Raw genomic sequence first — 25527 nt, forward strand, 5'->3', positions numbered from 1 at the left:
TCTGAAATGTGAGATTTTAGGTAAGCTTGGAGGCAGCAGCATCGAAATTTAAAACCATCGTTCTTGGGCCTTGGCTCTGTCAGGCTTTACCAGGCTAGGTCATTGGGAGCCTTGGTGATGTTTGTGCCCTGGATTATATCCCTCTAAAAACCCTCCAGAAAATGACAGTTTGTCTTTTCCTTGGGACTTCCTGGAAGTCTTGGTTCAAAACATGGAATTCTTCATTTTATTGTGCATTAGGTTGGTTTCCATGTACTGTTTGTTTTAATAAAAAAGTTGGTAGTATGAGAAGCTTGGATGTGGTGTCATTTGTTTCTCCAATAAAAATAGCATTGTCAGTATGTTCTGGACACTCATTCAAGGAAGGATAGTTGCAGAAACCTTCTCTTTGGTGTACCTGATAGGGGGTTCGATACCTTAAAAAAAAAAAAAATTCCCTGGCACTTGGTAGTAGAATGAAACGTGTGTTGAATGTGTGAATGAACATGTGGAAACAGAAAGTAGTGGCCGCAACCCAAGACCAAAAATAAACTATTTCCCTCCACTCTGTTGAGTTTTGGAGCCTTGGTGTCCTGTTTGTAAAAGAGCGATTACTGAACAGAGCTGAAAACGTTGTGGAGAAAGAGAAGTTTGATTTTAAAGTCCTTTGAAAAACAAATGTTGCTTTTTCTACAGGCATGTCAGTGAGTCACGTATGGGCCTAGAGAGTAATTTTTATGACATTTAGGGGGGAAAAGTAATTATTGTTCCTGTGAAAGGCATACCAGTACAGACAACTCTTTCTTACACACTCTGGATTTTACCAAGACAAGTTCTAACCTCAGAAGACTTCCTTCTGTTTTTCTGTGTGTGTTGGGCAGTGTCCAGCCCATTGTTAGTGTTCAAAGAGTGTTTCTCACTTTAATGGTAATCTGGCAGAAAAATACCACAGAAGGTAAATCATTTCATGTTTTGCAAAGTCTTACTCCAGTGTTTCTGAACGTTTAGTTGCTTTGGATGATCTCTATTCCCCTCCAGTAGAGTTGAAAACAAGCCTTGTTCATAGTTTCCATATAAGGGCTGATGTGTAGGAACCCAAGGGCATTGTGAATGAAGGGTAATTTCCACCAGACAGTTTCTTATCAAATTGCAGGAAGTTTGGAAGATTTAATAGGTTATTATGGGTCTTAGTTTCTTTATAATGTGTCTAGAGGCCTAGGACTGATTTTTCTTTGTGACACATTTTGTGATACCACGTCTGAGTAGAGTATCTGTCTTTCTAGAAATGTTTAGAATTGGCTGTTTTAACAGTGTGTATCTATAGGATATTCACTCCTGTTAAAGATGAGTGATTTTAGGGCTTAATGACTAATTTCACTGAAGGGTTATAGTAATAATAAGATGCTTTTGATTTAGGTCTTCTGGTTGGTATTGTTGTATTTTGTGTGTTTTTTCAAGAGCCCAGCTATGATACTTTTATTCCTGTCTTTTTCACAGTTCTCTTCGCTCCCACCTGTCCGGGTGGTCTTTGCCGTGACGATGGAAGGCAGCGCTAGGAAAGTAATCACTGTCCGGTCTGCCCTCATTGTGAAGAACAGGCTTGAGACACCAATGGAGCTAAGACTGGATAGCCCATCAGCTCCAGACAGTGAGTTTTGCCGTAGTCTGTCTTCCTTTTATCTTGAGAGGGTCAGACTTTTGGGTGGAAGACCATGCCCTGACGATGCTGACCCTTTTTTCTGTGGCAGAGCCTGTGGTGCTTCCCGCTATCATGCCAGGGGATTCGTTCGCTGTGCCTTTACATCTCACTTCTTGGCGGCTACAGGCCCGGCCCAAAGGATTGGGTGTATTTTTCTGTAAGGCTCCTATTCACTGGACCAATGTAGTGAAGACTGCAGAGGTTAGCAGCAGCAAACGAGAGTGCCACTCTATGGACTTGGACAAAAGCCGATTCTTCAGGTATGCACAGCGCTGCAATGGCATGTAAATTTTGCTTTTTTTTAAAAAAATTCATTCTCTCTCTAAGGACTCTTAGTGATTCACTCGTGCTTGTTTAAAATGCAGAAGTTCTTATTCCTTAGGTTCTTGTGTTAGAGTTTATAAGGATTCGAGGGTTAATCTTTGGTGGGGGTGGGACTGTTGCTTATCATCTGATATTTATGGGAAAAACAACCAACAAACACACTACTCACACATATAAGTTAAGGAACTGGTGTGTGTGCATCAGCATAAAAAGAGGATATGTAGAGAGGGAAGAAAATAATATTACCAGTTCCTATTCCTAAATTGAGAAGCAGAATCTTGGGGTTGGACGTTCTTCAAATGACAGATTTCAAGAGAATTTATAGGAAGGCTCATGCACCTAGTACTGACTTTCCTTGGCGACCTTAACAAAATTATCTAATCATTTAGACTCCTGTTTTCCCCTTCTGAAGAGTATAAGTAATACATTTCTAGATTCCGTGTTGGAAAAAATACTGGGTTGGTATTGTTCAATCCTTCTAAACTTAGACTTTAAACTTAGACTAGAGACTATCAGCTTTAGTTTTCTCTCTAGTGAAGACAGGCATTCATTTAGTTTAAACTTACAGAAGAGGTGCAAGAATAGTGTAAAGAATTCCAGTATGCCCTTTACCCAGATTGGCCAATGGTAAACAGACTGAAGAGAGAAATGAATAAATACACAGCTATAGTGGACTGCTTTAACACTTTCCTGTCAGTAATTTAAAAACAAACAATAAAGATATAAAAGGATTTGAACAGGGCTGTCCATCAGTGCTTGTCATAATTGGCATTTATAAAACACTTTAACGAACAACTCCAGATTGTACACTCACTTCAGGTATGTGTGGAATAGTCATCAAGAGAGACCATCTACTGGGCCATAAGACAAAGATCAATAAATATTAAAGAATTAAAACGATACACAGTAAATCTCATCATCACAGTAGGATTAAACTGGGAATCGGTAACAATAAGATGCCTGTAAAATCCCTAAATATTTGGAAATTATACATTTGTAAATAACCCAAGGGTCAAAAAAAAAAAGAAATCACAAAAGAAATTAAAAATATTTTAGGGCGCCTGAGTGGCCCAGTCGTTAAGCATCTGCCTTCAGCTCAGGTCATGATCTCAGGGTCCTGGGATTAAGTCCCGCATCGGGCTCCCTGCTCAGCAGGGAGCCTGCTTCTCCCTCTCCTTCTACCTGCCGCTCCGCCTGGTTGTGCTCCCCGCCTCAATAAATAAATAAATAAATAAATAAATAAATAAAATCTTAAAAAAAAATTTTGAACTGAACAGTAATAACAACTAGACATTAAAATGTGGGGGGGAAGCAGCAAAAGCATAGTTCTAGAGAGAAATATAGGTTGTTTTGGGTTTTTTTTTTTTTTTGAGAAATGTGTAGATTTTTAATGCTGTTTTTAGAAAATAATGAAGATGTAAAGTCAATGATCTGAGCTTCTGCCTTGAGGTAGAAGAAGAAGAGCACATTAAACACAAACACATAGAAAAAGGACCTGATAAAAGTAAGTGTGGAAATCAGTGAAATAGAAAACAATAGAGAAAATCAACAGTGTCAAGTTGGCTTTATGCAAAGATTAATAAATTCGATAAATGTCTAATAAGACTGATCAAGGAGAAAAAAAAGAAAACACAGATTACCAATATAAGGAATGAAAAGAGGAAACATTATTACAGATCCTACAGACATTAAAAGGAGATTTCTTTGAACAATTTTATACAAATAAATTCCACCCTGGAATGAATGACAAATTTCTTAAAAAACACAGATTACCAAAACTGACACAAAAAAGAAATAGAAAATCCAAATAGCCCAATATCTCTTAAATATAATTTTTAATAAAAAGCCTTCCCAGAATGAAGACTCTAGGCCCATTTGGCTCCACTAGTGAGTTCTCCCAGACATTTTAGGAAGAAATAGCACCAGTTCTGTGTAAAGTCTTTCAGAAAGCGGGGCTGGAGGGAACAGTTCCTCATTCATTTTATGAGGCCAGCATATACTTGATACCAAAACTGACATGGATATTATTGGGAACAAAAGAGAAAGAGTGAGAGAACTACAAACTAGTATTTCCCCAAGAGATAAAAAAAAAATTCTTAACAAAATATTACCAAATAGAAATCTAGCAGGTGAGGTTTATTCCAGGAATGTAAGATTATATTAACATTTGAAAATTGATAAATGTAATTTACCATATTAACCTAAAAGACTAAAAGGAAAAAAACCATCAGATTATCTCATTAAATGCCAAACAAACAAAAAAGCATTTGATAGAATTCAGCACCCATTCACTGTAATATTTGGCAAATGAGGAACCAAAGGGAATTTTTCCAGTCTGTTTAAGGGCATCTGTCATAAACCTACAGCTACCATCATGCTTAATGATGAAACCTTAAACTTTTTTTCCTTGAGATTGAGAACCAGTGACTTCGTTTGATATTGCCGTAGTAGTCCTAGCTGTTGCAATAAGGACAAATAAACAAATTGAAAAAGCTTGAAGATCTGAAAAGAACTAAAATTTAATATATGCAAATGACATGTGTGTAGAGAACCATGGACTACATAGGAAAACTATGAGGCCTGATAAATTTATCAAGATTTCAGGAATTAAGGTCAACCTACAGAAATCAATTGTATTCTTATATTCTAGCCATGAACATTTGGAAATGTGATTTTAAAAAGATCGCACTTACAAGAGTATCAAAAACCATACTTGCCCAGGAATCAATCTAAGGAATTATGTACCAGTCTTCTACGCTAGAAATGACAAAACCTTGTCAAGAGATAGTAAAGAAAACCCAATAACTAAGTGGAAAGCTAACCAAGTTTGTGGATTAGAAGACTCGATATTTTTAGGATTTCCATGCTTGCTAAATTGATCTGGAGATACAACCCAGTTGGCCATCTGCAACCCAATTGGCTGTCAACAGGATGATGAATAAATAAAAAAATGGTATATTCATCCATTGCCATGTGGGTCAAATTACTGATGCGTACAACAGCATGACTGCATCCTGTAGAAACTTCATGTTACACACAAAAAGCCAGACACAAGAAATGGTAAATACTGTATCATTCCATTTACATGCAGTTCAAGAACAGGCTCAACCAATCTATAAGTGATAAGTAAAAGACAGTGGTTGCTTCTTTGTTGGGAGAGGATATTGATTGGAAAGGGATAGGAGGGAACTTTCTGGAATGAGAGAAAGATTGTATAACTAGTTTCGGGTAGTGGTTAATGAGGTATACATGTTTGTCAAAACTCACCAAACTGAGCATTTAAAATTACCCGTTTTATTATGATTTAATTATACCTCAGTAAATGTGTTTAGATTGAAAATCACAAATATCTTACTGAATTATTGAACCGTTTTAAGGTAATGCTTTCTCATACTCCACTGAGGAGAAAAAATTCAAGTTCTTTGGTTTTTACAGTGTTTTGTCCTCATAGGTTTTGTGTGGCCATAAAGAAGGAGAATTACCCGGATTATATGCCCTCAAACATATTTTCTGATAGTGCAAAACAGATCTTCAGACAACCTGGACATACCATATACCTCCTGCCAACTGTGGTCATCTGCAACTTGCTACCTTGTGAACTTGACTTTTATGTTAAAGGGATGCCAATTAATGGGACCCTGAAACCCGGCAAAGAGGTGGCCCTCCACACAGCTGATACATCGCAGAACATTGAACTGGGTGAGGGTTTAGTCAAAGAATCATTGGTGGTAACTATATGGAAATGTCACTGAGTATTTTGTGATCATTTGGTAAACATTTTAGAGAAATTACAGCACATATGATATCTCAATAACCCAGCTCAAGGGATTTACGCAACTAAAAAAAAAAAACTTAGAAAATTATCAAAAGAAAAAATCTGAACAAATCCAAAAGATTTACAGAGGAAGCATTCAACAGAGTCTTTTTTCTTATATTGCTCACTTGATGTGTGACTACAGGAAGTCATTTCATCTTTTCAAACCATGCTTCTTTCCTGGCTGTAAAATGAGCAAAATCCGAGGTCTCTCCTCTTTTTAGGAAAGGGAAAGATATGTGCTTGGCACACACAGTACTCCAGGCATTATGTCAGGTGCTTTCACACACGTGATCTCACATAAGCCTACGGTGGTAGTTGCTGCTCTTATTTACCGATGAAGAAACTGAGGTTTGGGGCGTTTCACGCACCAGGTGATTTTCAGCCATAGGGACGAATGCCGTCAACGTAGAGAATCATTACTTTATTTGCAGCACTTAAGGCAAAGAGGGATTCCTGGAGTTTGGACAGGACATATGACTCAGCTGCGTGAGTGACCTCATTGTGTCCTCTCACACAACCCCTGTTTCAGGCGGACAGCTGTTAGCCCCATTTTACAAGTGAGGAAACTCAGACTCACTGAACTTAAGCAGTGTGTTCAACGGTGACCAGCTGACATTTCAGCGAATGTGTGAATCCTTGAGCTTGATTTAGAAGAAAAAAACAACGCAGTGCTAGTTGTCCATTCTAAAGAAAACAAGTCTCCCCTCTTGACATTTAAGTATCTCTTCAACAAATGTTCCTGGAGCCCTGTAGAAAATGGAAATGTCCTCCCCAACCCACCACCACTGCACGTACACACAGCACTCCTGTCTTCCCAGTCACGCTCCACATGGATGATCACTTTTAGTAACAATCCTGCGACGGACCTACCGGTATTCTCCCCATTTGGCAGAGGAGACGCATCGAGGTTAGCTTGCCCCACCCCCAACCCCCCATCACACAGCTGGTAAGGACAGACTGGGAATTGGAAGCCAGGCAGCATGACTGCTGAAGACCTTGCCTCTTACCCTGTACTTGCCTTTCCTGTGTTTGAGGTGCCTGCCCAGCTCAGGGCCTGATGAATAGTAAGCTAACAATAATCATAGCTGTTTTCGATAGCTTTTTGGTAGTTTCATCCTTCTGATTATGCAGTTCAGACTCTCTCGTGTACCTTCCAGACCATCTGGTTTGCTTCAAATTTATTCTCACCCCAGCTAAAGGAAAATGGCTGTTCTAATGAGATGTTTGCTGGTTACATATGTAGTTACTGATTTTTCCAAAAGGAATCCAATTTTGTTTGGCTGTGGGCTATTCTGACAAACTAAAGTGAGAACCCAGGCAGACAATAGCTTGTATCTTCTTTAGGGGTATCACTGGAGAATTTTCCACTCTGTAAAGAATTGCTCATTCCACCTGGAACCCAAAACTACATGGTAAGAATGCGACTGTATGACATCAACCGGCGGCAGCTGAACCTCACCATCCGGATTGTGTGTCGAGCAGAAGGATCCTTAAAGATCTTCATTTCTGCTCCATATTGGTTGATTAACAAAACAGGTATGTACAGAGGCCGCTCAAGGAGGCCTCTGGCGTTGGTCATGGGAATTCAGATTTATTTGCTCAGCTAACTGAATGGAGCCAATGCAAATAGATTACTTCAACAGTCTAAGCTGCTAAAACTCTCCTGCTTCCATAATAAATGCTTAATCGTGGTCAAAAGTGTCCTTTCAGACAACAAACTGAGCCCACCAAATAAATTCAATTTTCACAATTCTCCCCCTTGACGATTTTTTTCCTTTACCATCTGCATCTGTCTTGCGTAGACTGGGTGGGATTGATGTAAACTTTCCCCCTCCTTCCGAAAGGGTTACCACTGATCTTCAGACAGGACAATGCAAAGACAGATGCTGCAGGCCAGTTTGAGGAACATGAGCTGGCCCGGAGCCTGAGCCCTCTCTTATTCTGCTACGCTGACAAAGAGCAGCCAAACCTGTGAGTACAGTTATTTATGGAAAGGGGAAATAAGCTCCTAGGCAAGGGAAAAAATTAGCAAAGGCTATAGCATATCCATGCAAGTAGAAATATACTGTAGATAACAATCCTGACTTGGCAGGGTAATAGGACCATGATCTAATGGGATTTTTTTGGATCTAATTTCTGTGTCATTTGATACTGAAAATAAACCATTTGGTGGGTTTATAATGAAAGCTAGTTTTATTTTACATGTATTGAAGGAGTTCTATTCATAACTCCACCAATGAGGAGAACCCACATATTCCCTTCCCTGTTCTGCAAGGTTTTCTCCTGCACTGAGCCTTCAGCATGGGCAGCAGAGCTGTTATCAGAGGGGAGATAGCCTGGCCCTTTGGTAAACCCAGTCCAGGGCGTTTTTTTGAAATAAACTGTGCCCTCTCAAGAGCTCAGAGCACTCACTGCATGTTTAAAGGCAGGGACGAGCAGCGTTTGCGAGATTTAGATGACCTGGCCTTTGCAGGTGTGGTAGGAGCATGAATTCCCTTTTGTTCTTGTTTTTGACATTCTGCTCTTTATAGGAGTCTTCTCATTTAGAGCCTTCCTCAGAGGGAGGTGAGCGCATAGCGCTACAATGCCATCCCCTGCTGTAGAGAAGTAGAAGTGAGCCGCAGCCGTCCGAGGAAGGCTTCAGGAGCGCTGCACACCAGCAGGTGCAGACGCGGCTCCTAGGCAGGGCTGCGGTCTCGGACCTACTGGGGACTGACTGGATATGGAGGGCGATACAGACAGCCCCTTGACACAGTCTCACGCCTTCCCCGAGAGGATTCTGACGGTTTTAGATCGAGGACTTGACATCTGTGACGCAGTTTGACTTATCCCGGGAACCCACGGTTCACCAAGCATCTCTGCCTCGCCCATCACATCCCAGAGGATCAGGCAGGGCAGGAAATACTGTTTTATTTTAAGATGAGGAAACTGAGGCTCAGAGCAAACTACCCATCCAAGGTTACGTGGCTTGTTAGTGGTAGAGCAGGAACACACACTGGGGAATTCTGTCTCCAGGATCCGTGACAAGACCCTGGCCACCCAGACGGCGCTTTGCCGTTGTAATAGTACCAAGCCTGAGAAAGAAGATACCATTAGCTGCATCTCCTGTACGTACTTCTCTGGTGTGCACAGAGTCGTGTACACACTTTTCTTCTACGGTCAAGGTCTTTCACGAACCCCTGAAACACGTGAGATAGGAAAGTATCAGTTTGCCTCGACTCCTTGTTTCTCAGAGGAATAAGGGGTCGTAGTCTTTTCCTTATGATTTATGCTCATCGAATCATAATGTTTTCTCTGATCATGTCCAGGTAGAGATGTCAGTACATTTCACACATTACAGTACTGTGGCCGCCTCTAAGATCAGAGTTCTGACCACTGGCCGATTGCCTTGCTGTGTTGGGAAATCACACGAGGGTGAGGAAGAGCCAGTGTTAGAGTTCTGGTTTGGGGTGGTAGCTACAGCAGTGTTTCCTGATTAGAACAGGTGGATAAGACTTTCTCATGGCTGAATACATGTATCTCTGCTTTTCTGCCCCACAGCTGCACGATGAGAATCGGAAGGGGGATTCATCCTGAAGGCATGCCGGGCTGGTGTCAGGGCTTCTCGCTGGATGGTGGTAGTGGTGTACGAGCTTTGAAAGTCATCCAGCAAGGAAACCGCCCAGGGCTGATCTATAACATTGGTGGGTTACATTTGGAGCAGCGGGAGAATCAGAACCATTGGCCAATGACCTCAGGCTTGGAGGAATAAGCTGGCCATATGTTTTGGCCTGGCTGCAAGTGCTGATTTTCTCATTTGGCATTGGGTCAGGTATCTGTTCTCTGAATGCTAGATTGATAACAACACAGATCTGTTCTCCTAGGGACTAAGGAGCCACCTAAACACTGCCCTTTTGAGGTCTGGGGCTCTGTTTAATTTCAGACTCACCTGTGTCAGGTAAGTATCGGTTTGGCTTGAATCCTTGTTTTTCATGGGAATAATAGGAACACTTAGAATGCTTTTCATCCTCCAAGCATTTCCCACGCATTCATTAAAACTTGCAAACCCCAAGAGGGTAAGAAGCATTGTTCTCCTTGAAACTGAAGCAGAGAGGTTAAGTGACTTGCCCAGATGCAAAGGGCAAGTCTGGGTCAGAAGTAGGATTGTGATTGGGGCGTACACATTTAAGGCAGAAAATATAATAAAACGTGCTTAGCGGTTATGGTAATTAGAAGCCCCTAAACTAGCTTAACTTCTTGAGGTGGAGGGTGTTGAGGGAGGGGGAGAGTACTGTACAATATACCTCAGAGCCACCTGGGACACTCAAAAGACTTTCTGAAGAGTTAAGATAAGTTTGACTTAAATATGTCTCAGGTTTAAAATGTTAGCAGTGCACCCTTCCTTTAGTATGTAATTTCCAAAGATCTCAAAGCACTGTTGAGTGTTGAATGCTGGAAAACCATCTAGAATGTGCTGTCTGTCACTGAACCCTCTACGAGGATGGCAGTGCTCCATTTTACACCATCCAGTGCAGCAGTGCCAGCCATGTGTGGCCACCGAGCACGCAGGAGTACCTCACTAAGAAATGGGCAGGTGTGACCAAGGAATTGAATCCTGCGTTGTACTTGATTTTAATGAGTTTAAATAGACATTCAGGATTCATGGCAACTGTAATTGGACAGTGCAGATACAAAGAGTCCTGTTGTAGAGGGAAAATCCGAGGTGGTATCATGTAGCTGTTTACCCTGAGTCCCGTGGAGGGTCAGAGGTATGTTTAAGTATTGGAGGGCTTATTAACAAGAGTCTCTTCCAAGTCCAGCTTCCTTTTCCTGTTTTTGGAACATGAATTCATATGCGTTCTCCCTTGACATGGGAGCTGTCTTCTTTAAGGTTGATGTTAAGATTTTTAGTAGAAGAAATAAACTTTCTGTGATCCTCCCACCGGGGATCATTTTCTTTCTTTTATTATTATTATTATTATTGTTGTTGTTTGTTTGCCCCGGGGTCATTTTCTGTACTTTGTCTTTATATCTGTTTGCTCCACCTCTTAAATAGGCAAAGGCTGTGTTTCATGCTGTGTTTGGCTATCTGCTGGGGTATCTTGTCCTTGATACAGTTCCTAAAGAAAGATACCACAGATTGGCTAGAAGCTGCAGTTGGGACAGATTGGGGGGGAAATGGAGGCTTGTGCCTTCTGAAGCAGCTGGTACTCAGGAAGCACAGAGTTCTGCAAAGAGGCAAACAGGTCTCTGGTCAGAAATAACGATGTAGCATGCATATAAACTTGTATGCAAGGAGCATTCATTAAAAGTCATTGCATGTGTTTTTAGGAACAGTACTGTGATAGGAATTTTGTTGTTACACCAAAGAAAGGGATAGAGGGGGTAGGCTAAGATAGGAGTTTATAATTCCTAAGGATCATGAGATCTTGGCATGTATTATCAAGGGAATTTGTAGAATCTCTCCCTTGAATATTTTTGAAGAATTAGATAACCAGCTCCCTATCAGGAGAGTTTAAAAGTGAAGTCCCAAGATGAAAAGCCAGGGAGGACCTTGCCAGTTAGCCCTACATGTACCTCCAAAAAGAAGGATTTTTGTACATTTTAATCTTATCAGATGTTCATTTATTGGGACTTTGTTGAGGCAGTCTAAGATGAAAAAGGACACAAAAAAGCCTGCTTTTTAAAAAAATTGGGTCTTTATACTATAGACTCTTTTTGTAATATCAAATTAAATATATCTTTTGTAGGCAGACTTTGTATTGGTTAAGATCAGCTAGCTGTGAATATCAACTTCTGACAATGTTTTCCTGTAGCAGGAAAAAAATGATAGGGTACATCTCCCTATTCGAGTTTTTTTTTTTTTTTTTTTAAAGATTTTATTTATTTGTTTGACAGCAAGAGAGGGAACACAAGCAGGGGGAGTGGGGGAGGGAGAAGCAGGCCTCCTGCTGAGCAGGGAGCCCGATGTGAGGCTCAATCCCAGGACCCTGGGATCATGACCTGAGCCGAAGGCAGACACTTAACGACTGAGCCACCCAGGCACCCACCTATTCAAGTATTACTTAGCATTTCTTAGCTACAGAATTTCAGACTTTTCCTGTTTTTGTGATTTGCTCAGTCTTTTTTTTTTAAAGATTTTATTTATTTTTTGACAGAGAGAGAGGGAACACAAGCAGGGGGAATGGGAGAGGGAGAAGCAGGCTTCCTGCTGAGCAGGGAGCCTGATGTGGGGCTCGATCCCAGGACCCTGGGATCATGACCTGAGCCGAAGGCAGACGCTTAACGACCGAGCCACCCAGGCGCCCCATTTGCTCAGTCTTTTAGATATTTTGAAGACTTAGATTAAAGCAATACCAGCTTTTTTAAGCCAGTACAGGTGAATTATGGAGTTAACAGACTAGAATATTTATAATTGGGGTTATGTTGGGACACCCAGGACACCTAGTTATCATGTCCTAAGATCTCTTCTTTTTTTATGGTCTCTTGACACTTGTTGACTGCTGAGTAGGGTCCTTGTAAATGTCCCATCATGATGTGAGCAAGGGCTCCCGAGGCAGTGTGCCTGGGGTTGAACCCAGCTGGGCCACTTACTGGCTCTGTGACCTAGTGCTTAAGTTTCCTCGTGTATAAAAAGGAAAGACTGAAAATACCATCTGATAAGGTTGTTAGGGAATTAAATGTAGAGCCTTTGGGAGAGGCGCATCCTGCATTAAGAATTCAATAAGTATCATTTTTATTATTTCTAACTATAAATATTTTTATCCTTGTATAACCAGAGCTCAGCCTAGTGCCTTGAATATAGTTGCTGTATTTATTATCTGAATGAATGAATAATTTATCCCACTGAGTTTTGTAGTTTTTAAAATTGTCATCAGAGTTTTTAAGATAATTCAGTGCTGTTTCCCTTCTTTCTTTCTTTGGGATCCAGTGTTTGGAGATGACATGGTAGGTGCTGGAAACATTTATCTTGTGAGTGAATACATCTATAATATTTAGCTTCATGTTTCAGCTGGGTTCTTGGACAGTGGGCTAAAAGAAAGTCCTAGAGAAGAGTCCGCTGTGTTTAGGGCCGTGCAGGATCCAGTTAAGTAATCTGAAATTTCTGCCGTATGTGAAAGGCAAGTTCCCCAGGAGGAAATTTTGTGTCCCAGATGTAAACAGAAATGTATTACATGAATGTCTTAGTCCGCTTGGTAAACGGAAACTACCAGGACCTGTGGCTGAACACCTGCATGTCTTAGTTGCTGTTGTGATGGGGCAGCCTTTATGGAGAAGCTAGGAATTACGAAACTTTTACTGAAACTTTTTAAGGCTGAAGTGGGCATAAAGAATAAGACTTTGAGTGCAGTTGTTTTCATTCCATTCTTGGAAGGCTGGACAGCATCTCTGGGTGATATGATTGTTTTCTCAGGGAAAGTACATACTTGTGAAGCCTATTGGTTTCTGTCAGACCATGAATTTTCTTTCTTCTGATTAACTCATGGAAGTGGTTCTTACTATTTGCAGGGATTGATGTCAAGAAAGGCCGAGGTCGATATATTGACACCTGTATGGTCATCTTTGCCCCTCGTTACCTGTTAGATAATAAATCATCTCACAAGCTTGCATTTGCACAGAGGGAATTTGCCCGGGGACAGGTAAGTAGTTTACTTTTGAAGAATGACTAGTGTTTATTTAACAGCACGGAGAGTTTTAATGCCATGGCTTCTCTCTCCATCAGCACTGTGAGTTTTGTGATGTGAATGACCATTTTGTGCCTTTGGAACCCTAACTAGCTCGTGGTAGGGGGCTCAGAGTAGGTGGTTACTCAGGAAACATTTGCTGTCTTGACTTGATTTGTTGACTAAAGCCAGTGATCCTGTGTATTTTAGGGAACAGCCAATCCTGAAGGTTACATTTCCACCCTTCCTGGTTCCAGTGTGGTGTTCCATTGGCCTCGGAATGACTATGATCAGCTCTTATGTGTCAGATTGATGGATGTTCCCAACTGTATTTGGTCTGGAGGCTTTGAAGTCAACAAGAATAATTCCTTCCATATCAACATGAGGTAAATTCAGAGACTGTATTTAAACAAAAAGTAGTCGTGTTTGAGGTGCAGTAATGTAAACAGTGCAATAATGTAAACAGTGAGCTGTAAATACCATATACAATGGAAATACCTACAAGTCTATAAAAAGTAAATAGTAATATTACCCTTCATGAAATGGGCACATTTCTAGCTCAAAGTTCTTAAAACTTGCAGTGACCAGATAAATATGACCAAATGTTTTGATGGAATGAATTAAAGGGCATGTTGACAGTTTTGACCATGGTGCAGTTGCTGTAGGCTGAGGTTGTAAATCCAAGGGGCTGCACTGAGCTCATGATTGCCTGCAGCTCTGAAAATTCTGTCTGTATTTAGATGCTAACATTATTTATAGATGGTTTTGTATATTCTTCCACATTGTGTATGCTCTTTTCTCACTTGGTTGGTTTAGTAAATTATCTGGCCTTCTTTACCCAACCCAGTGACCCTCACGGTTGTTGGAGTGGGGGGTGGGGTGGGAGGGATGGGGTGGCTGGGTGATAGACACCAGGGAGGGTATGTGCTATGGTGAGCGCTGTGAATTGTGCAAGACTGTTGAATCACAGATCTGTACCTCTGAAACAAATAATGCAATATATGTTAAGAAAAAAAAAAAAGATAGGAGGGGAAGAATGAAGGGGGGGAAATCGGAGGGGGGGAGACGAACCATGAGAGACGATGGGCTCTGAGAAACAAACTGAGGGTTCTAGAGGGGGTATTAAAGAGGGCACGTTCTGCATGGAGCACTGGGTGTTATGCACAAACAATGAATCATGGAACACTACATCAAAAACTAATGATATAATGTATGGTGATTAACATAACAATGAAAAATTTTTAAAAAATTAAACAGATTCAGTCTCAACTACCACAGGATGACTTTTTTCTTTCTTTTTTTGCTTTCATCAAATGCTTTTTTAAAAAAAAAGTATTAATTTTTTTTAAATTGTGATAAAATACACATACCGTATAAGAAAGATAACACAAAGGCACAGATTATTTTTGTGGGCCTCAGGCACATAACATGAAATTTACCATCTTAACCATTTTTAAAGTCACTAGGTTAAGTGTATTCATACTACAAGGCAGCCAGTGTCCAGAACTCTTCTTGTTTTGCAGAATGAAACTCTATACCCATTAACAACAACTATGCATCTCCCCCTTCTTTATGTTAGTATCACACTGTTTTGAATAATGTAGCTTTGTAATGAGTTCTGAAATCAGGAAATGTGAGACCTCCAACTTTGTTCTTTTTTTAGGATTATTTTGGGGGCTCCTGGCTGATTCAGTCAATAGGGCATGTGACACTTGATCTCGGGGTTATAAGTTCAACCCCAATGTTGGGTGTAGAGATTACTTAAAAACAAAATATTTTTTAAAAAAGATTATTTTGGTTGTTTGGAATTCCTTGAGATTCTATCAGAATTTCAGGGTAAATTTTTCTATTTCTGGAAAAAAAACCACTTGGGATTTGGGTAGGGACTGTATGAAATCTGTAGATCCACATTAGGCAGCATTGCCATCTGAACAACATTAAGTCTTTGGATCTGTACACATGGGATGCCATTCCATTTATTTGTGTCCTGTTTAGTTTCTTTCATCAAATGCTCTGGCAGCTAAAGACACTGAAATCATTGCGATTTTGATGCATTTAGAAATAAAATTTAAGCTTTTATACTTTATGGTTAGTTCTCCATTGAGAACACTCTTGTAAAGGAACCGAAAAAAGGCTGATTTAAGAAGAGATGATGCAAAATAGTATCTATATTTGACTTTTTAAAACATGCATTATCTGAAGGTTGTTTTTTTCTTTGTGGTCAGTGGTGTATCCTTCTAATTTCCTTTTGCCCTGGCCCTGATTAGAGTCCATTGCATTTGGTAAAGGGGTTTTCAAGCTGTGTTTCTAGGAGTCGTCAGGGGGTTTAAGGAGGTGACTTCAGGGGCTGAGCCAAGTGGGCAGGGCCCCAGTGCACTCCCTGCTTCAACCAGGACTCTTGTCTGTTAGTATCCTGTGTCCCCACCAGACTTAATGGGGTGGGGTGGTGAGGAATTGCTTCTGCAGCTAAAACCACCAGTGGTTTATGTCCTGCTTGGGTGGAGGTCGCCTGGATATGTTGTGTGAGAAGAAGCCAATTCAGAATTAAGCAAAAGTTGTTCATGACTACTTCAAGGAAGGAAGGGAGGAAGAAAAGAAAATGTGTGGAGGCGGGGGAAGAAGATGGCATGTACACCTCTGTTAACCCTTTGGAGTGGTTTTAGTGCACAGAGCTACTGAGCATGGGCCCACAGCCTCTTTCTTTGCCCTTCTCCATGTTTTCATTTTGAAACTGTTTAAACCTACAGAAAACTCACAAGTGGTATAAAGAACACCCCTTTATCCTTCACCTGGATTAACTAGATGTCAGCATTTTGCTGTGTCCTTGCTTTGTCTCCACACATGCACGCATGCATACTTTTTTTCGAGCCATTTGAAAGTAAATTGAAGTCATCCTGTTAGTTTAGCCATAAAAACTTCATTTAGCTACCCAAAGACGAGGACATTTTTCTGAGTAAATATACTATCATTACACAGTGAAGAAATTGAATATTGGTTTGTTTTCTGATTTTTTTTTTAAGGTAATCTCTACACCCAGAGTAGGGCTCAAATTCACGACCCAGAGATCGAGAATCCCATGCTCTACCGACTGGCCGCCCAGGCGCCCCCTGATAAAGTCTTTTGAAATGTCCTTCATAGGGGTGCCGGGTGGCACAGTCAGTGACACAGTCACATGTCATTTGGCATCCGATTCTTGGTTTTGGCTCGGGTTGTGATCTTAGGGTCACGAGATCGAGTCCTGTGTCTGGCTCCATGCTCAGTGTGGAATCTACTTGGGATTCTCTGTCCCTCTCCTTCTGCCCCTCCTACTCATGCACGCACACTCTCTCGCTCTCTCTCTCTGAAATAAATAAATCTGAAAAGAAAGAAAGAAATGTCTTTCGTAGCAGCTCCCTTCCTCCTGATCGAGGATCTGGTCACAGATCATGCATTTTATTCGGCAGATAGATCTCATCCACTTTAACCTACAGTAGTCCTACTTTTCCTTTTTTGCCTTTTTTGACATTGGACTTTTTAAAGATTCCAAGCCAGTTTCTTGTAGAATGTTCTATTTTCTGGATTTCTCTGAGAGTTTCCTATACATAGATTTAGGTCAGACATTTTTGGTAAGAATACTACATATATGGTGTTACGTGTTTCTCAGTGGGTCACACAGGAAGCCTGTGACATCTGTTGGTCCCATTATTGATGTTGCTAAATTCAGTCATCACTTGATTAGGGTGGTGGTGTCCACCAGATCTCTTTATTGTAAAGTTACCTTTGATTCTTTGAAAACAGTAGTAGACCAGTGGGGGGATAATTTGAGACTATGTGTATATTCTCCCCAGAAACCTTTCACCCACTGGTTTGGTGGTTCTTGCCTGAATCAGTGATTGCCTTGGTGGTTGCAAAATGGTGATTTTCTAATTATTTCATTTCTTCTACATTTATTAACTGATATTCTTTTGAAGGAAGAGCTCCCTCCTTCTCTCCAGTGATCTATCTATATTTAAATACACATACACGTATACATAAACACACACATATAGAAGAAAAATCATGGTTTACATACTGGTAACTACTGGTGGATTCTTCCTCACCAATCATCCTACAGTGAAAACCCTGGTTATTAATAATATCCATACATTAGTTTGAACCATGTGAAATTGCTCTTTTTTTATGTCAAAGCAATCTAATATCAAGACTATTTACTCATTTGCTACGCTGGCACTATTACCCAAAACAGGCCCACCAAGTAAAATATATTGGCTTTACTATATACCGACAACGTGCTTTTCAGAAGTTGCTTGGATGAATTCTTTATTCAGTGTGATTACAGGGTCAGTTTCTACTTTTCAAAGAGCACACAGTGGTGACAGTTGAGGTCCAGACCATATCATGATAGTGAGAAGTCTGGGTGAGCTGTAACTTGTTTCCTCCATGGTGTGCATGTTTCCTTTACGTGCAGAGATACCCTGGGGAAGTGCTTCTTCCTGCGCGTGGAAATCACTCTCCGAGGAGCTACCTACAGGATCTCGTTCAGTGACACGGACCAGTTACCCCCTCCTTTCCGAATTGACAACTTTTCTAAGGTATCGGGTGGTGTCGTGAGCCGGTTTGGCTGTTTCATGTGCGGGAAGGTGGAGTATAAAGTATAAAGTACTGCCTTTAAGATAAGGGTGAAATGCATTTTAAACTTGGGTTGGAAAGAAACTATATGGGGATCTCTGCAGCCGGACAACCCTAGACACCCTTACCCTCAGGAGGTGGCTTCTGCTAGTTAGTTTGATTGCTGGGCAGCCTTGTCCAGAAGTGACTTCTCAGCCCACCACAATCATTCTGACTGGATTGTTTGGTGGACATGGTGCCCTCTGTCCTCTGTAGACACTCTACACAGAGAGAGGAATCAGAATCAGATTGTCCGGTGACAACGGGAATGGGCACTTCTCCTGTTGCTTCATTACAGTGAACATTTTTTATAAATCTTCCAAGGAAAGCCAAAATGGAAATCAGAAGAGGCTCTTTTAAATTATGCCTCTGAGGGGTGCCTGGGTGGCTCAGTCATGTCTGCCTTTGGTTCAGGTCATGATCCCAGGATCCTGGGATCGAGCCCCGTGTTGGGCTCCCTGCTCGGAGGAGAGCCTGCTTCTCCCTCTCCCACTCCCCTGCTTGTGTTCCCTCTCTCGCTGTCTCTGTCTCTCTGTCAAATAAATAAAAATAAATAAATAAATAAATTACGCCTCTGAGTAACAGTATCTTTTGTGACTTCCCATAGCTGAATTCTAGAATTTGTATTCTGGGTGGGGGGTCGGGGGGGGAGAGCGGTGAGAGTAGAGGAGATGGCCCGTGTCCTTTAGCTGTTGGGCTTGGTGCAGTTGGGAAGATGATTAGAAAGGCATTTGAAGAGGCTAGAGGATTATGCTTATGATTGTGGTTTTGCTCTGTGTAGGATTCGCTTGGGCAGGATCTGGAACTTGAGCCTAGGGAGCACTGACTCACTTTCCAGTAATACCACTCTGAACGAAAGTCCTCTTTATCCTCTCTGCCGTTACCATAGGTTCCGGTGGTCTTTACTCAGCACGGTGTAGCTGAACCCAGGCTCCGAACCGAAGTGAAGCCCATGACTTCGTTGGATTACGCCTGGGATGAACCCACCCTGCCTCCTTTCATCACGCTGACCGTGAAGGGGGCGGGCTCCTCGGAGCTCAACTGCAACATGAATGATTTCCAGGATAACCGACAGCTTTATTACGAAAACTTCATTTACATTGCTGCTACGTATACATTCTCGGGGTAATTCTGGGTTAAACTACTGCTCTCATAAAGCAGAAGGCTCTAATTATTAACTGGTTTTAAATTTTAAGCAGTTCTCAAGAGGCCCAAAGGATGAAGGAAGATTCCTTCCATTCTTTAACAAATCCTAGGCTCAGGGTCTATCTTGAGAGGTCTTAGGCTAAACCCTTGTCTTCTGGCTAGATTAAATTTATCCGAAGAGGCAAGACTGTTCTTTTTTTTAAAGATCTCCCCAATAATCCATTCTAGCATTTAACATTCCTCCCATAAGGTATTATTCTCATATCCTCAGTTCCTCTTGTTTAAGGTGGTATTTTTAGTATAATTTTTAAACTTCTTGCCATTTTGATCTCTTTCCTCATTTGAAACTGACAAATCTTTATCATAATTATTCAAATCGTCATTCTGACTCTCCTCTCCCATTGAGAATAATGGTCATCACCGATAGCCAACCAGAGTAGCTCAACTTGACAGTAATTCGAGCCGCCTGAGAATTATAATCTTCATTGTCCTCTGACTAGTTGTATTTAGGAAACTCAGGTGAGGAATAGCAAGTTTATTCCAATTCTGTTGTTAGATTGGTACACAGAGATTCAAAACATTGGGCTTTCAAAAACTAGTCATTCCACCAACATGTAAATACAGTGGATTGTTTCTGTGCCAGTTATGGGGCCAGTTTTCAAGTTTACCTGTGGGAAAAACGGGGAAAATAGCTAAATCTTTAGCATGACAAATATAACTCACCCATTGTACAGGACATTTAAAGTCAGATCCCTTTCCAAAATGTTCTGAATAATTTTGCTTATGAATGATATTTTTGTATGTGCCTGAGGCTTGCAAAATAATCTCTGGGTCTGGCGGTACCTCTCACCTACCTAGAGCCCAGATTTCACTAGTAATGAATTGAATGGGCATCTTGGCTTAGAATAGCCATTCTTTTCCTTGTTTGTTACAGATCTCTTTGGAAATAATGGTGCTGGGTTGTTTATCTTGTTGTAATTAAGTCAGTCTGCCTGTTTCTTTTTAAAGATTACGGCACTCGCCAGAGTGACATGCTTAAGGTTTTAGTGCCTGAAAAACCAGTTCTTAATCTGTTGCTAATCATGTTTTTCTCTTTATGTTCTCATGTTAAATTCCAGTAGTTATTATGCTCTTTAACTGAAGAATCCTGATGGGTGATTATGAGTTTAATGGGTTGGGCAGATAGGGAGCAGATAAAACGAGACCCTGGGAATCTTGGTGTGTACAGAGATTGCACCATGTTTTGGTGCATTTTAGGCACTATTTCTTTGCATTCTTGCAGAGAACAAATGCTGAGGAAGAGACTAGTTTTGTTTTTGTTGGCTTTTAGTTTCCGTTGAGGTGAAATGCACACAACATAAAATTAACCGCTTAAAAATGAACAGTTCAGTGACATTTAGTGCATTCGTGATGTTGTGCAGCCACCACCCCTGTCTGGTTCCAGAACATTTTCATCAGTCCAAGAAGAAACACCCAGCCCATTAAGCAGTCACTCCCCGTCACCCTCTTCTCCCCAGCCCCTGGCAACCAGCAGTCTGCTTTCTGTCCCTAAGGATTTACCTATTCCAGATATTTCCCATAAATTGAATCATAAATACGTGACCCTTTGTATCTGGCTTCTTTCACGTAGCATAGTTTTCAAGGTTCGTCCACGCTGTAGCTTGTGTCGGAATCCCCCACCTGTTATGGCCGAGTAATGCTCCGTTGTATGGGCGTACCACACCCTGTTGTCCATTCCTCTGTTGATGGACACCAGTTGTGGTCTCCAGCTTTCGGCCACTGTGAAGGGTGCTGCTGTAGCGTGCCTCTGCACGTGTTTGTTTAAGTACTCGCTTCCAGTTCCTTTGTGTATACACCCAGGAGCGAAATTGCTGGGCTCTGTGGTATTTCTATGTGTAACTTTTTGAGGAACTGCTATCCTGTTCTCCGCGGCAGCTGAATCACTGTACGTTCCCACTAGCAATGTACAAGCGTTCTGATTCTCCGCGGCCCCCAAAACTTGCTATTTTACATTTTTTTGATTGTAGGCTTCCTCCTGGGTGTATAGTGACTTCTGCTGGTGGTTTTGATTTGCATTTCCTTAATAACTCACGATGTTGAGCTTTTCATGTGCTTATGGGCCATTTGTGTATCTTTGGAGAAATGTCTATTCAAATCCTTTACTCATTTTTAAATTTGTTTTTTTTTTTTTTGCATCTTATTGTTGAGTTTGAAGAGTTCCTTATATAATATGATACAAATTCTGTATGAGCTATATGATTTGCAAATATCTTCTCTCCCATTCTGTGAATTGTCTTTTTACTTTGTTCTTGGTGTCCTTTGAAGGGCAGAAGGTTTTAATTTTGTTGAAATCGAATTTATGTGTTCATTTTTGCCACTTGTACTTTTTTGGTCATGAAAACTAATTTTTCACTCTGAATTTATCGGTCCCTTTTTGATGATAGAGATTAGTGGAAACAGGAGAATAATCTAAATAAAATCTTACGAAAATATCCCAAAGTGTAGCTAGGCTGCAACATTCCATAAAGCTTAAGATTTTAAGCCATGGAGAAACACAAAATGATCGAGTTGGAAGAAGGTGATTATAAACCCTTTGTTTTCTTTTCATCCTAAAGGGACTTCTGATTTCTTGCCAAGCCTTGGGGATGCAGTGATGCTGATCTTCTGTCTGGCAGAGAGTAGAGCTAATTCTTGGACCCTTGGAATGTCTGGCTTAATTTTGGGGGGTGGGGGGAAGCTCTAAAGTTATATAGTCAGTCTTTTATGTCTGAATTTTAAGGCACTAAAATCATCAGGAGAGAGGAAATATCATTATGTCTTCTGACAAGTGCATCTTTGAACTGTACAAGAAAACAGCCCAACCTTGATCTTTCCACAACTTTGAGTTAGACTTTTTCTTCTATGATTAAAAAAAAGTTTCCTCTATACAGATGAGGTTTTAGGCATTTTAAGCATTTTCTTCTGAGTACTTGAATACATATTTGAGTATATGTAGATACCTGTATGTCTATCTGCATTATCGTTTTAATTCTAGTTTACAGGAGGGGACGGGAAGGCCTGTGGCCTCCAGCAAGACCACTGCCTGTGCAGAGCTTGTCTTGGATGTCTCACCAAAGACACAAAGAGTCATTTTAAAGAAGAAGGTAAGAGAACCTAGCACTTAGAATTTAGAAGAGGAGGTTTTTAGTCCTGGAGGGGACTCCGGTCATCCAGTCTAGCCCCTCCTCATGCACAGGGAGGGGAGTGGAGGCAGGCTGGATGGCTTGCTCAGGGTGGGAACACCGAGGTGCAGGAGTGACTTTAAGAGGAGGGAGATTGCTGGGGCGCCTGGGTGGCTCAGTCGTTAGGCATCTGCCTTCGGCTCAGGTCATGATCCCAGTGTCCTGGGATCGAGCCCCGGATCGGGCTCCCTGGTTGGAGGGAGATTGCCAACTCTGATTATTTAAATCACATTTCCCTGAAGCCTGTGTTCTCAAAGGTGTTCCATAATGTAAATCACACAATCCAAAAATAACCCTGGTAAGTGAATGTGTCTTTACCATCCGTTGCCCTAATGCTGACAGAGGACACCTTTTATAACCAAAAGTGGTATCAGTGTGTGTCAGTGATGTAGCTTCATTTGGATTTGAGTTTAGACAACTCCTCTCAAATTTTTAACTGGGGAAAGGGGCAGATTCAAATCATTTCAAATTTTGTACATCAAATGAAACCTTAAATGTGTTCTTAATTCACTTTTTATATTTGAACAGCTTTATTGAGATATAATTCATATAGCACACAGGCCCCCGACTTACAGTGTACAACTCAGGGTTTGTAGGTTATCCACAGATATGCGCGTGTCATCACACTCAATTTCAGAACATTTCATCACCTCTAGAAGAAACCCTGTTCCTCCAGCTCTTGCCCCATTTTCCTCTTACTCCCCAGCCCTAAGCAATCACTAACCTAACTTTCTCTCTGTACTTCCCTGTTCTAGACTTCCATGTGAATGGTGTTTTCTGAGTGGCCTCTTGCACTGAGCCTGATGTGTCCGAGGTTCACCCCCTGTCACCCTATCAGTACTTCTGCATGTGTTCTTATACCAGTTCAAAGTCATATAATTCAGATTTGCTTACAGTGTTATCACACTCTTTTTGTGGAAGGCTGTGCCTATGTGTGAGATGCATTTTGGAAATAAGATTCGGGAATGGTGATGATCAAAGAGACCATGAGGCATAGTAATTGAAAGTAAACGGGTCTGGAGGCTTTTATTGGGAATTCTGAAGAAGAAAAACCTTGAAAAGCAATAATCTAAAAATGAAAAGCAGCAAGTCCGACAGAAGTCGAGTGAATTGAAAAAAATGGCAGAGCCCTTGGAAATGATGTTGTCAGATGGCTTTCTAAGAATGTTCAAGTTGATGAGGATGTTAGCATGAATGGAGACAGACTTAGGAGTAAAGGTGATTTGCCAGCTGGGATTCGAGCAGCAGGTGTGATCAGCAAAACAGAAATGATAAATAACTGTAAATTCCAAGGGCTAGGTAACTGTGAAGCAGGCAAAAACAGATTTTTTTTATGAAGTAGGAAAAACATTTTGAAAAAGATGTTATGATTTGTATAACATTTTTACTGCTGTTAATTTCCCTTGATGAGGGTGAAAACTGGTACATAGGAGGGTAGATCTAAATGAGTTACATTGACATCCCAAACTAGGAAATGTTCTAAGAATTAGCATTAGGAAAGGGTCCTCCGCTCTTCAACTGGAAACCAAGAGTAGAAAGTCTGACATCTTGGGTTTTTGGTTGGTTGGTTGGTTTTTGTCCTTTTACTTTTTATTTTGAAAGAATCTCAAACTCAGAGAAAAACTGGCAGAAATTCTATAGAAGGGATGCTGTGATTTTGATTTGTCCTGTTACTGTTGATGTTAACTTTAGCACTTGATGAAGGTGGTGTTTGCCAGCCTTCTGTACTGTAGAGCAAAATTTTTCTCTTTCCCTTGTATTTAGTAAATACTTTGTGGACAGGTACTTTGAGACTGTGTAGATATCCTCATCTTCATCAGATTTTCTATGTATTATGTCTATGTATTGGCTTAGACTTCCATAATGAAATACTATAGACTGGATGACTGGAATAATGGGAATTCATTTCTCACAGTTTTGGAGGCTGGGAGGTCCAGGATCAGGGTGCTGGCCATTTGGTTCTCTGCTGAGGGTCCGCTTCCTGGCTTGTAGACTTCTGCCTTCTCACTATGTCCTCAAATGGCAGAGTCTGAGGGTGGGGGGAGAAAGCAAGCTCGTAGGTGCCTGTCCTTGTAATGGCACTAATTACTAATTCCATCAGGAGAGTCTTACCCATATGCCCTGATCTAAACCTAATTATCACCCAAAGGTTCCATTTCCAAATACCATCAAAATTTCAGATTAGGTCTCTACCGTAAGAATGTGGGGCAGGGTTGTCAGTGTGGTCCATAGCTTCGTGTATGTCGTCAGGATGGATTCCTCTTTTCTTCAGTGGGTTACCTGTTACTGTCAGGATATATTTAATGCTCAATTCCCATATTCGGCCAGTGGGAGCTCTTTTATCTTCGGTGTCCTTTTGACATATGCCCCTCATTCCTTGAACACGTCCGTACTTTCTAACAGCAGGTTATTCTGGGCTCGTCTGTACTTTGCTTGCTGCATTTCTGGATTTGCCCCTTCTTCAAGGAGCCCTGGTCCCTCCTAGCAGAGAGTGGAAGTTAGAAAGCTAAGATGCGTACACTAGGTGCACTTGTTGTTACTGTAGTGTCGTTTCCAGGCTCTCCCAGGAGATGGAGCTAGGGGTTTTCTGCACGCACGGCATATGTGTATGTACACACGCGTGCCCGCACCCACGCTGTAATATGTGTACATGTAATACAGAGTATACATGTGTATACATACACATATTTTATATAAGTATTTATATATTTTGCGTATTTCTATATCTCTGTATTTTAAGAACCAGCAGTTCACACTGATATTTCCAATTCCAGTCCAACATCACAAATTCATCCTAATTTTCTCCCTTCCCATGTTTGTAAGTCCCTTGTCCAGCACTAAGAACGTATTTACTAATTTGATCACTTCCTCTGAATGTAACCCATCTTCTGTCACCAGAGTTGCACCCCATCCCCTGTGTAAACACACCCTGGGACCTGGCTTGGACTCTGATCTCCACGTCCTGGACAGCAAGCACCCTTTTCAACCTCCACCCCTAGCAGGACTGCTCTTCTCACCTCTCTTTGCCTCTGACAGCCCACACTAAGCTTC

The 25527-nt window shown here is 41.2% G+C and overlaps 1 protein-coding gene across 1 annotated transcript in view; it reads left to right on the top strand.

Moving 5' to 3' along the window:
* VPS13D (vacuolar protein sorting 13 homolog D) overlaps positions 1 to 25527 on the top strand; it is a 238051-nt gene that overhangs the window by 102337 nt on the left and 110187 nt on the right. Inside the window, exons 45-55 of the mRNA XM_081816824.1 lie at positions 1477 to 1627; positions 1728 to 1938; positions 5454 to 5701; positions 7164 to 7355; positions 7664 to 7790; positions 9360 to 9502; positions 13308 to 13438; positions 13673 to 13848; positions 17910 to 18033; positions 18999 to 19234; positions 22290 to 22398. Coding sequence (XP_081672950.1) covers positions 1477 to 1627; positions 1728 to 1938; positions 5454 to 5701; positions 7164 to 7355; positions 7664 to 7790; positions 9360 to 9502; positions 13308 to 13438; positions 13673 to 13848; positions 17910 to 18033; positions 18999 to 19234; positions 22290 to 22398 — 1848 coding nt within the window. The remainder of the gene's footprint in view (positions 1 to 1476; positions 1628 to 1727; positions 1939 to 5453; positions 5702 to 7163; positions 7356 to 7663; positions 7791 to 9359; positions 9503 to 13307; positions 13439 to 13672; positions 13849 to 17909; positions 18034 to 18998; positions 19235 to 22289; positions 22399 to 25527) is intronic.

This window comes from Leptonychotes weddellii, chromosome 4 (assembly GCF_054177405.1).
Source record: "Leptonychotes weddellii isolate Sample4059 chromosome 4, ASM5417740v2, whole genome shotgun sequence".
In the NCBI taxonomy this organism is placed as follows: domain Eukaryota; kingdom Metazoa; phylum Chordata; class Mammalia; order Carnivora; family Phocidae; genus Leptonychotes; species Leptonychotes weddellii.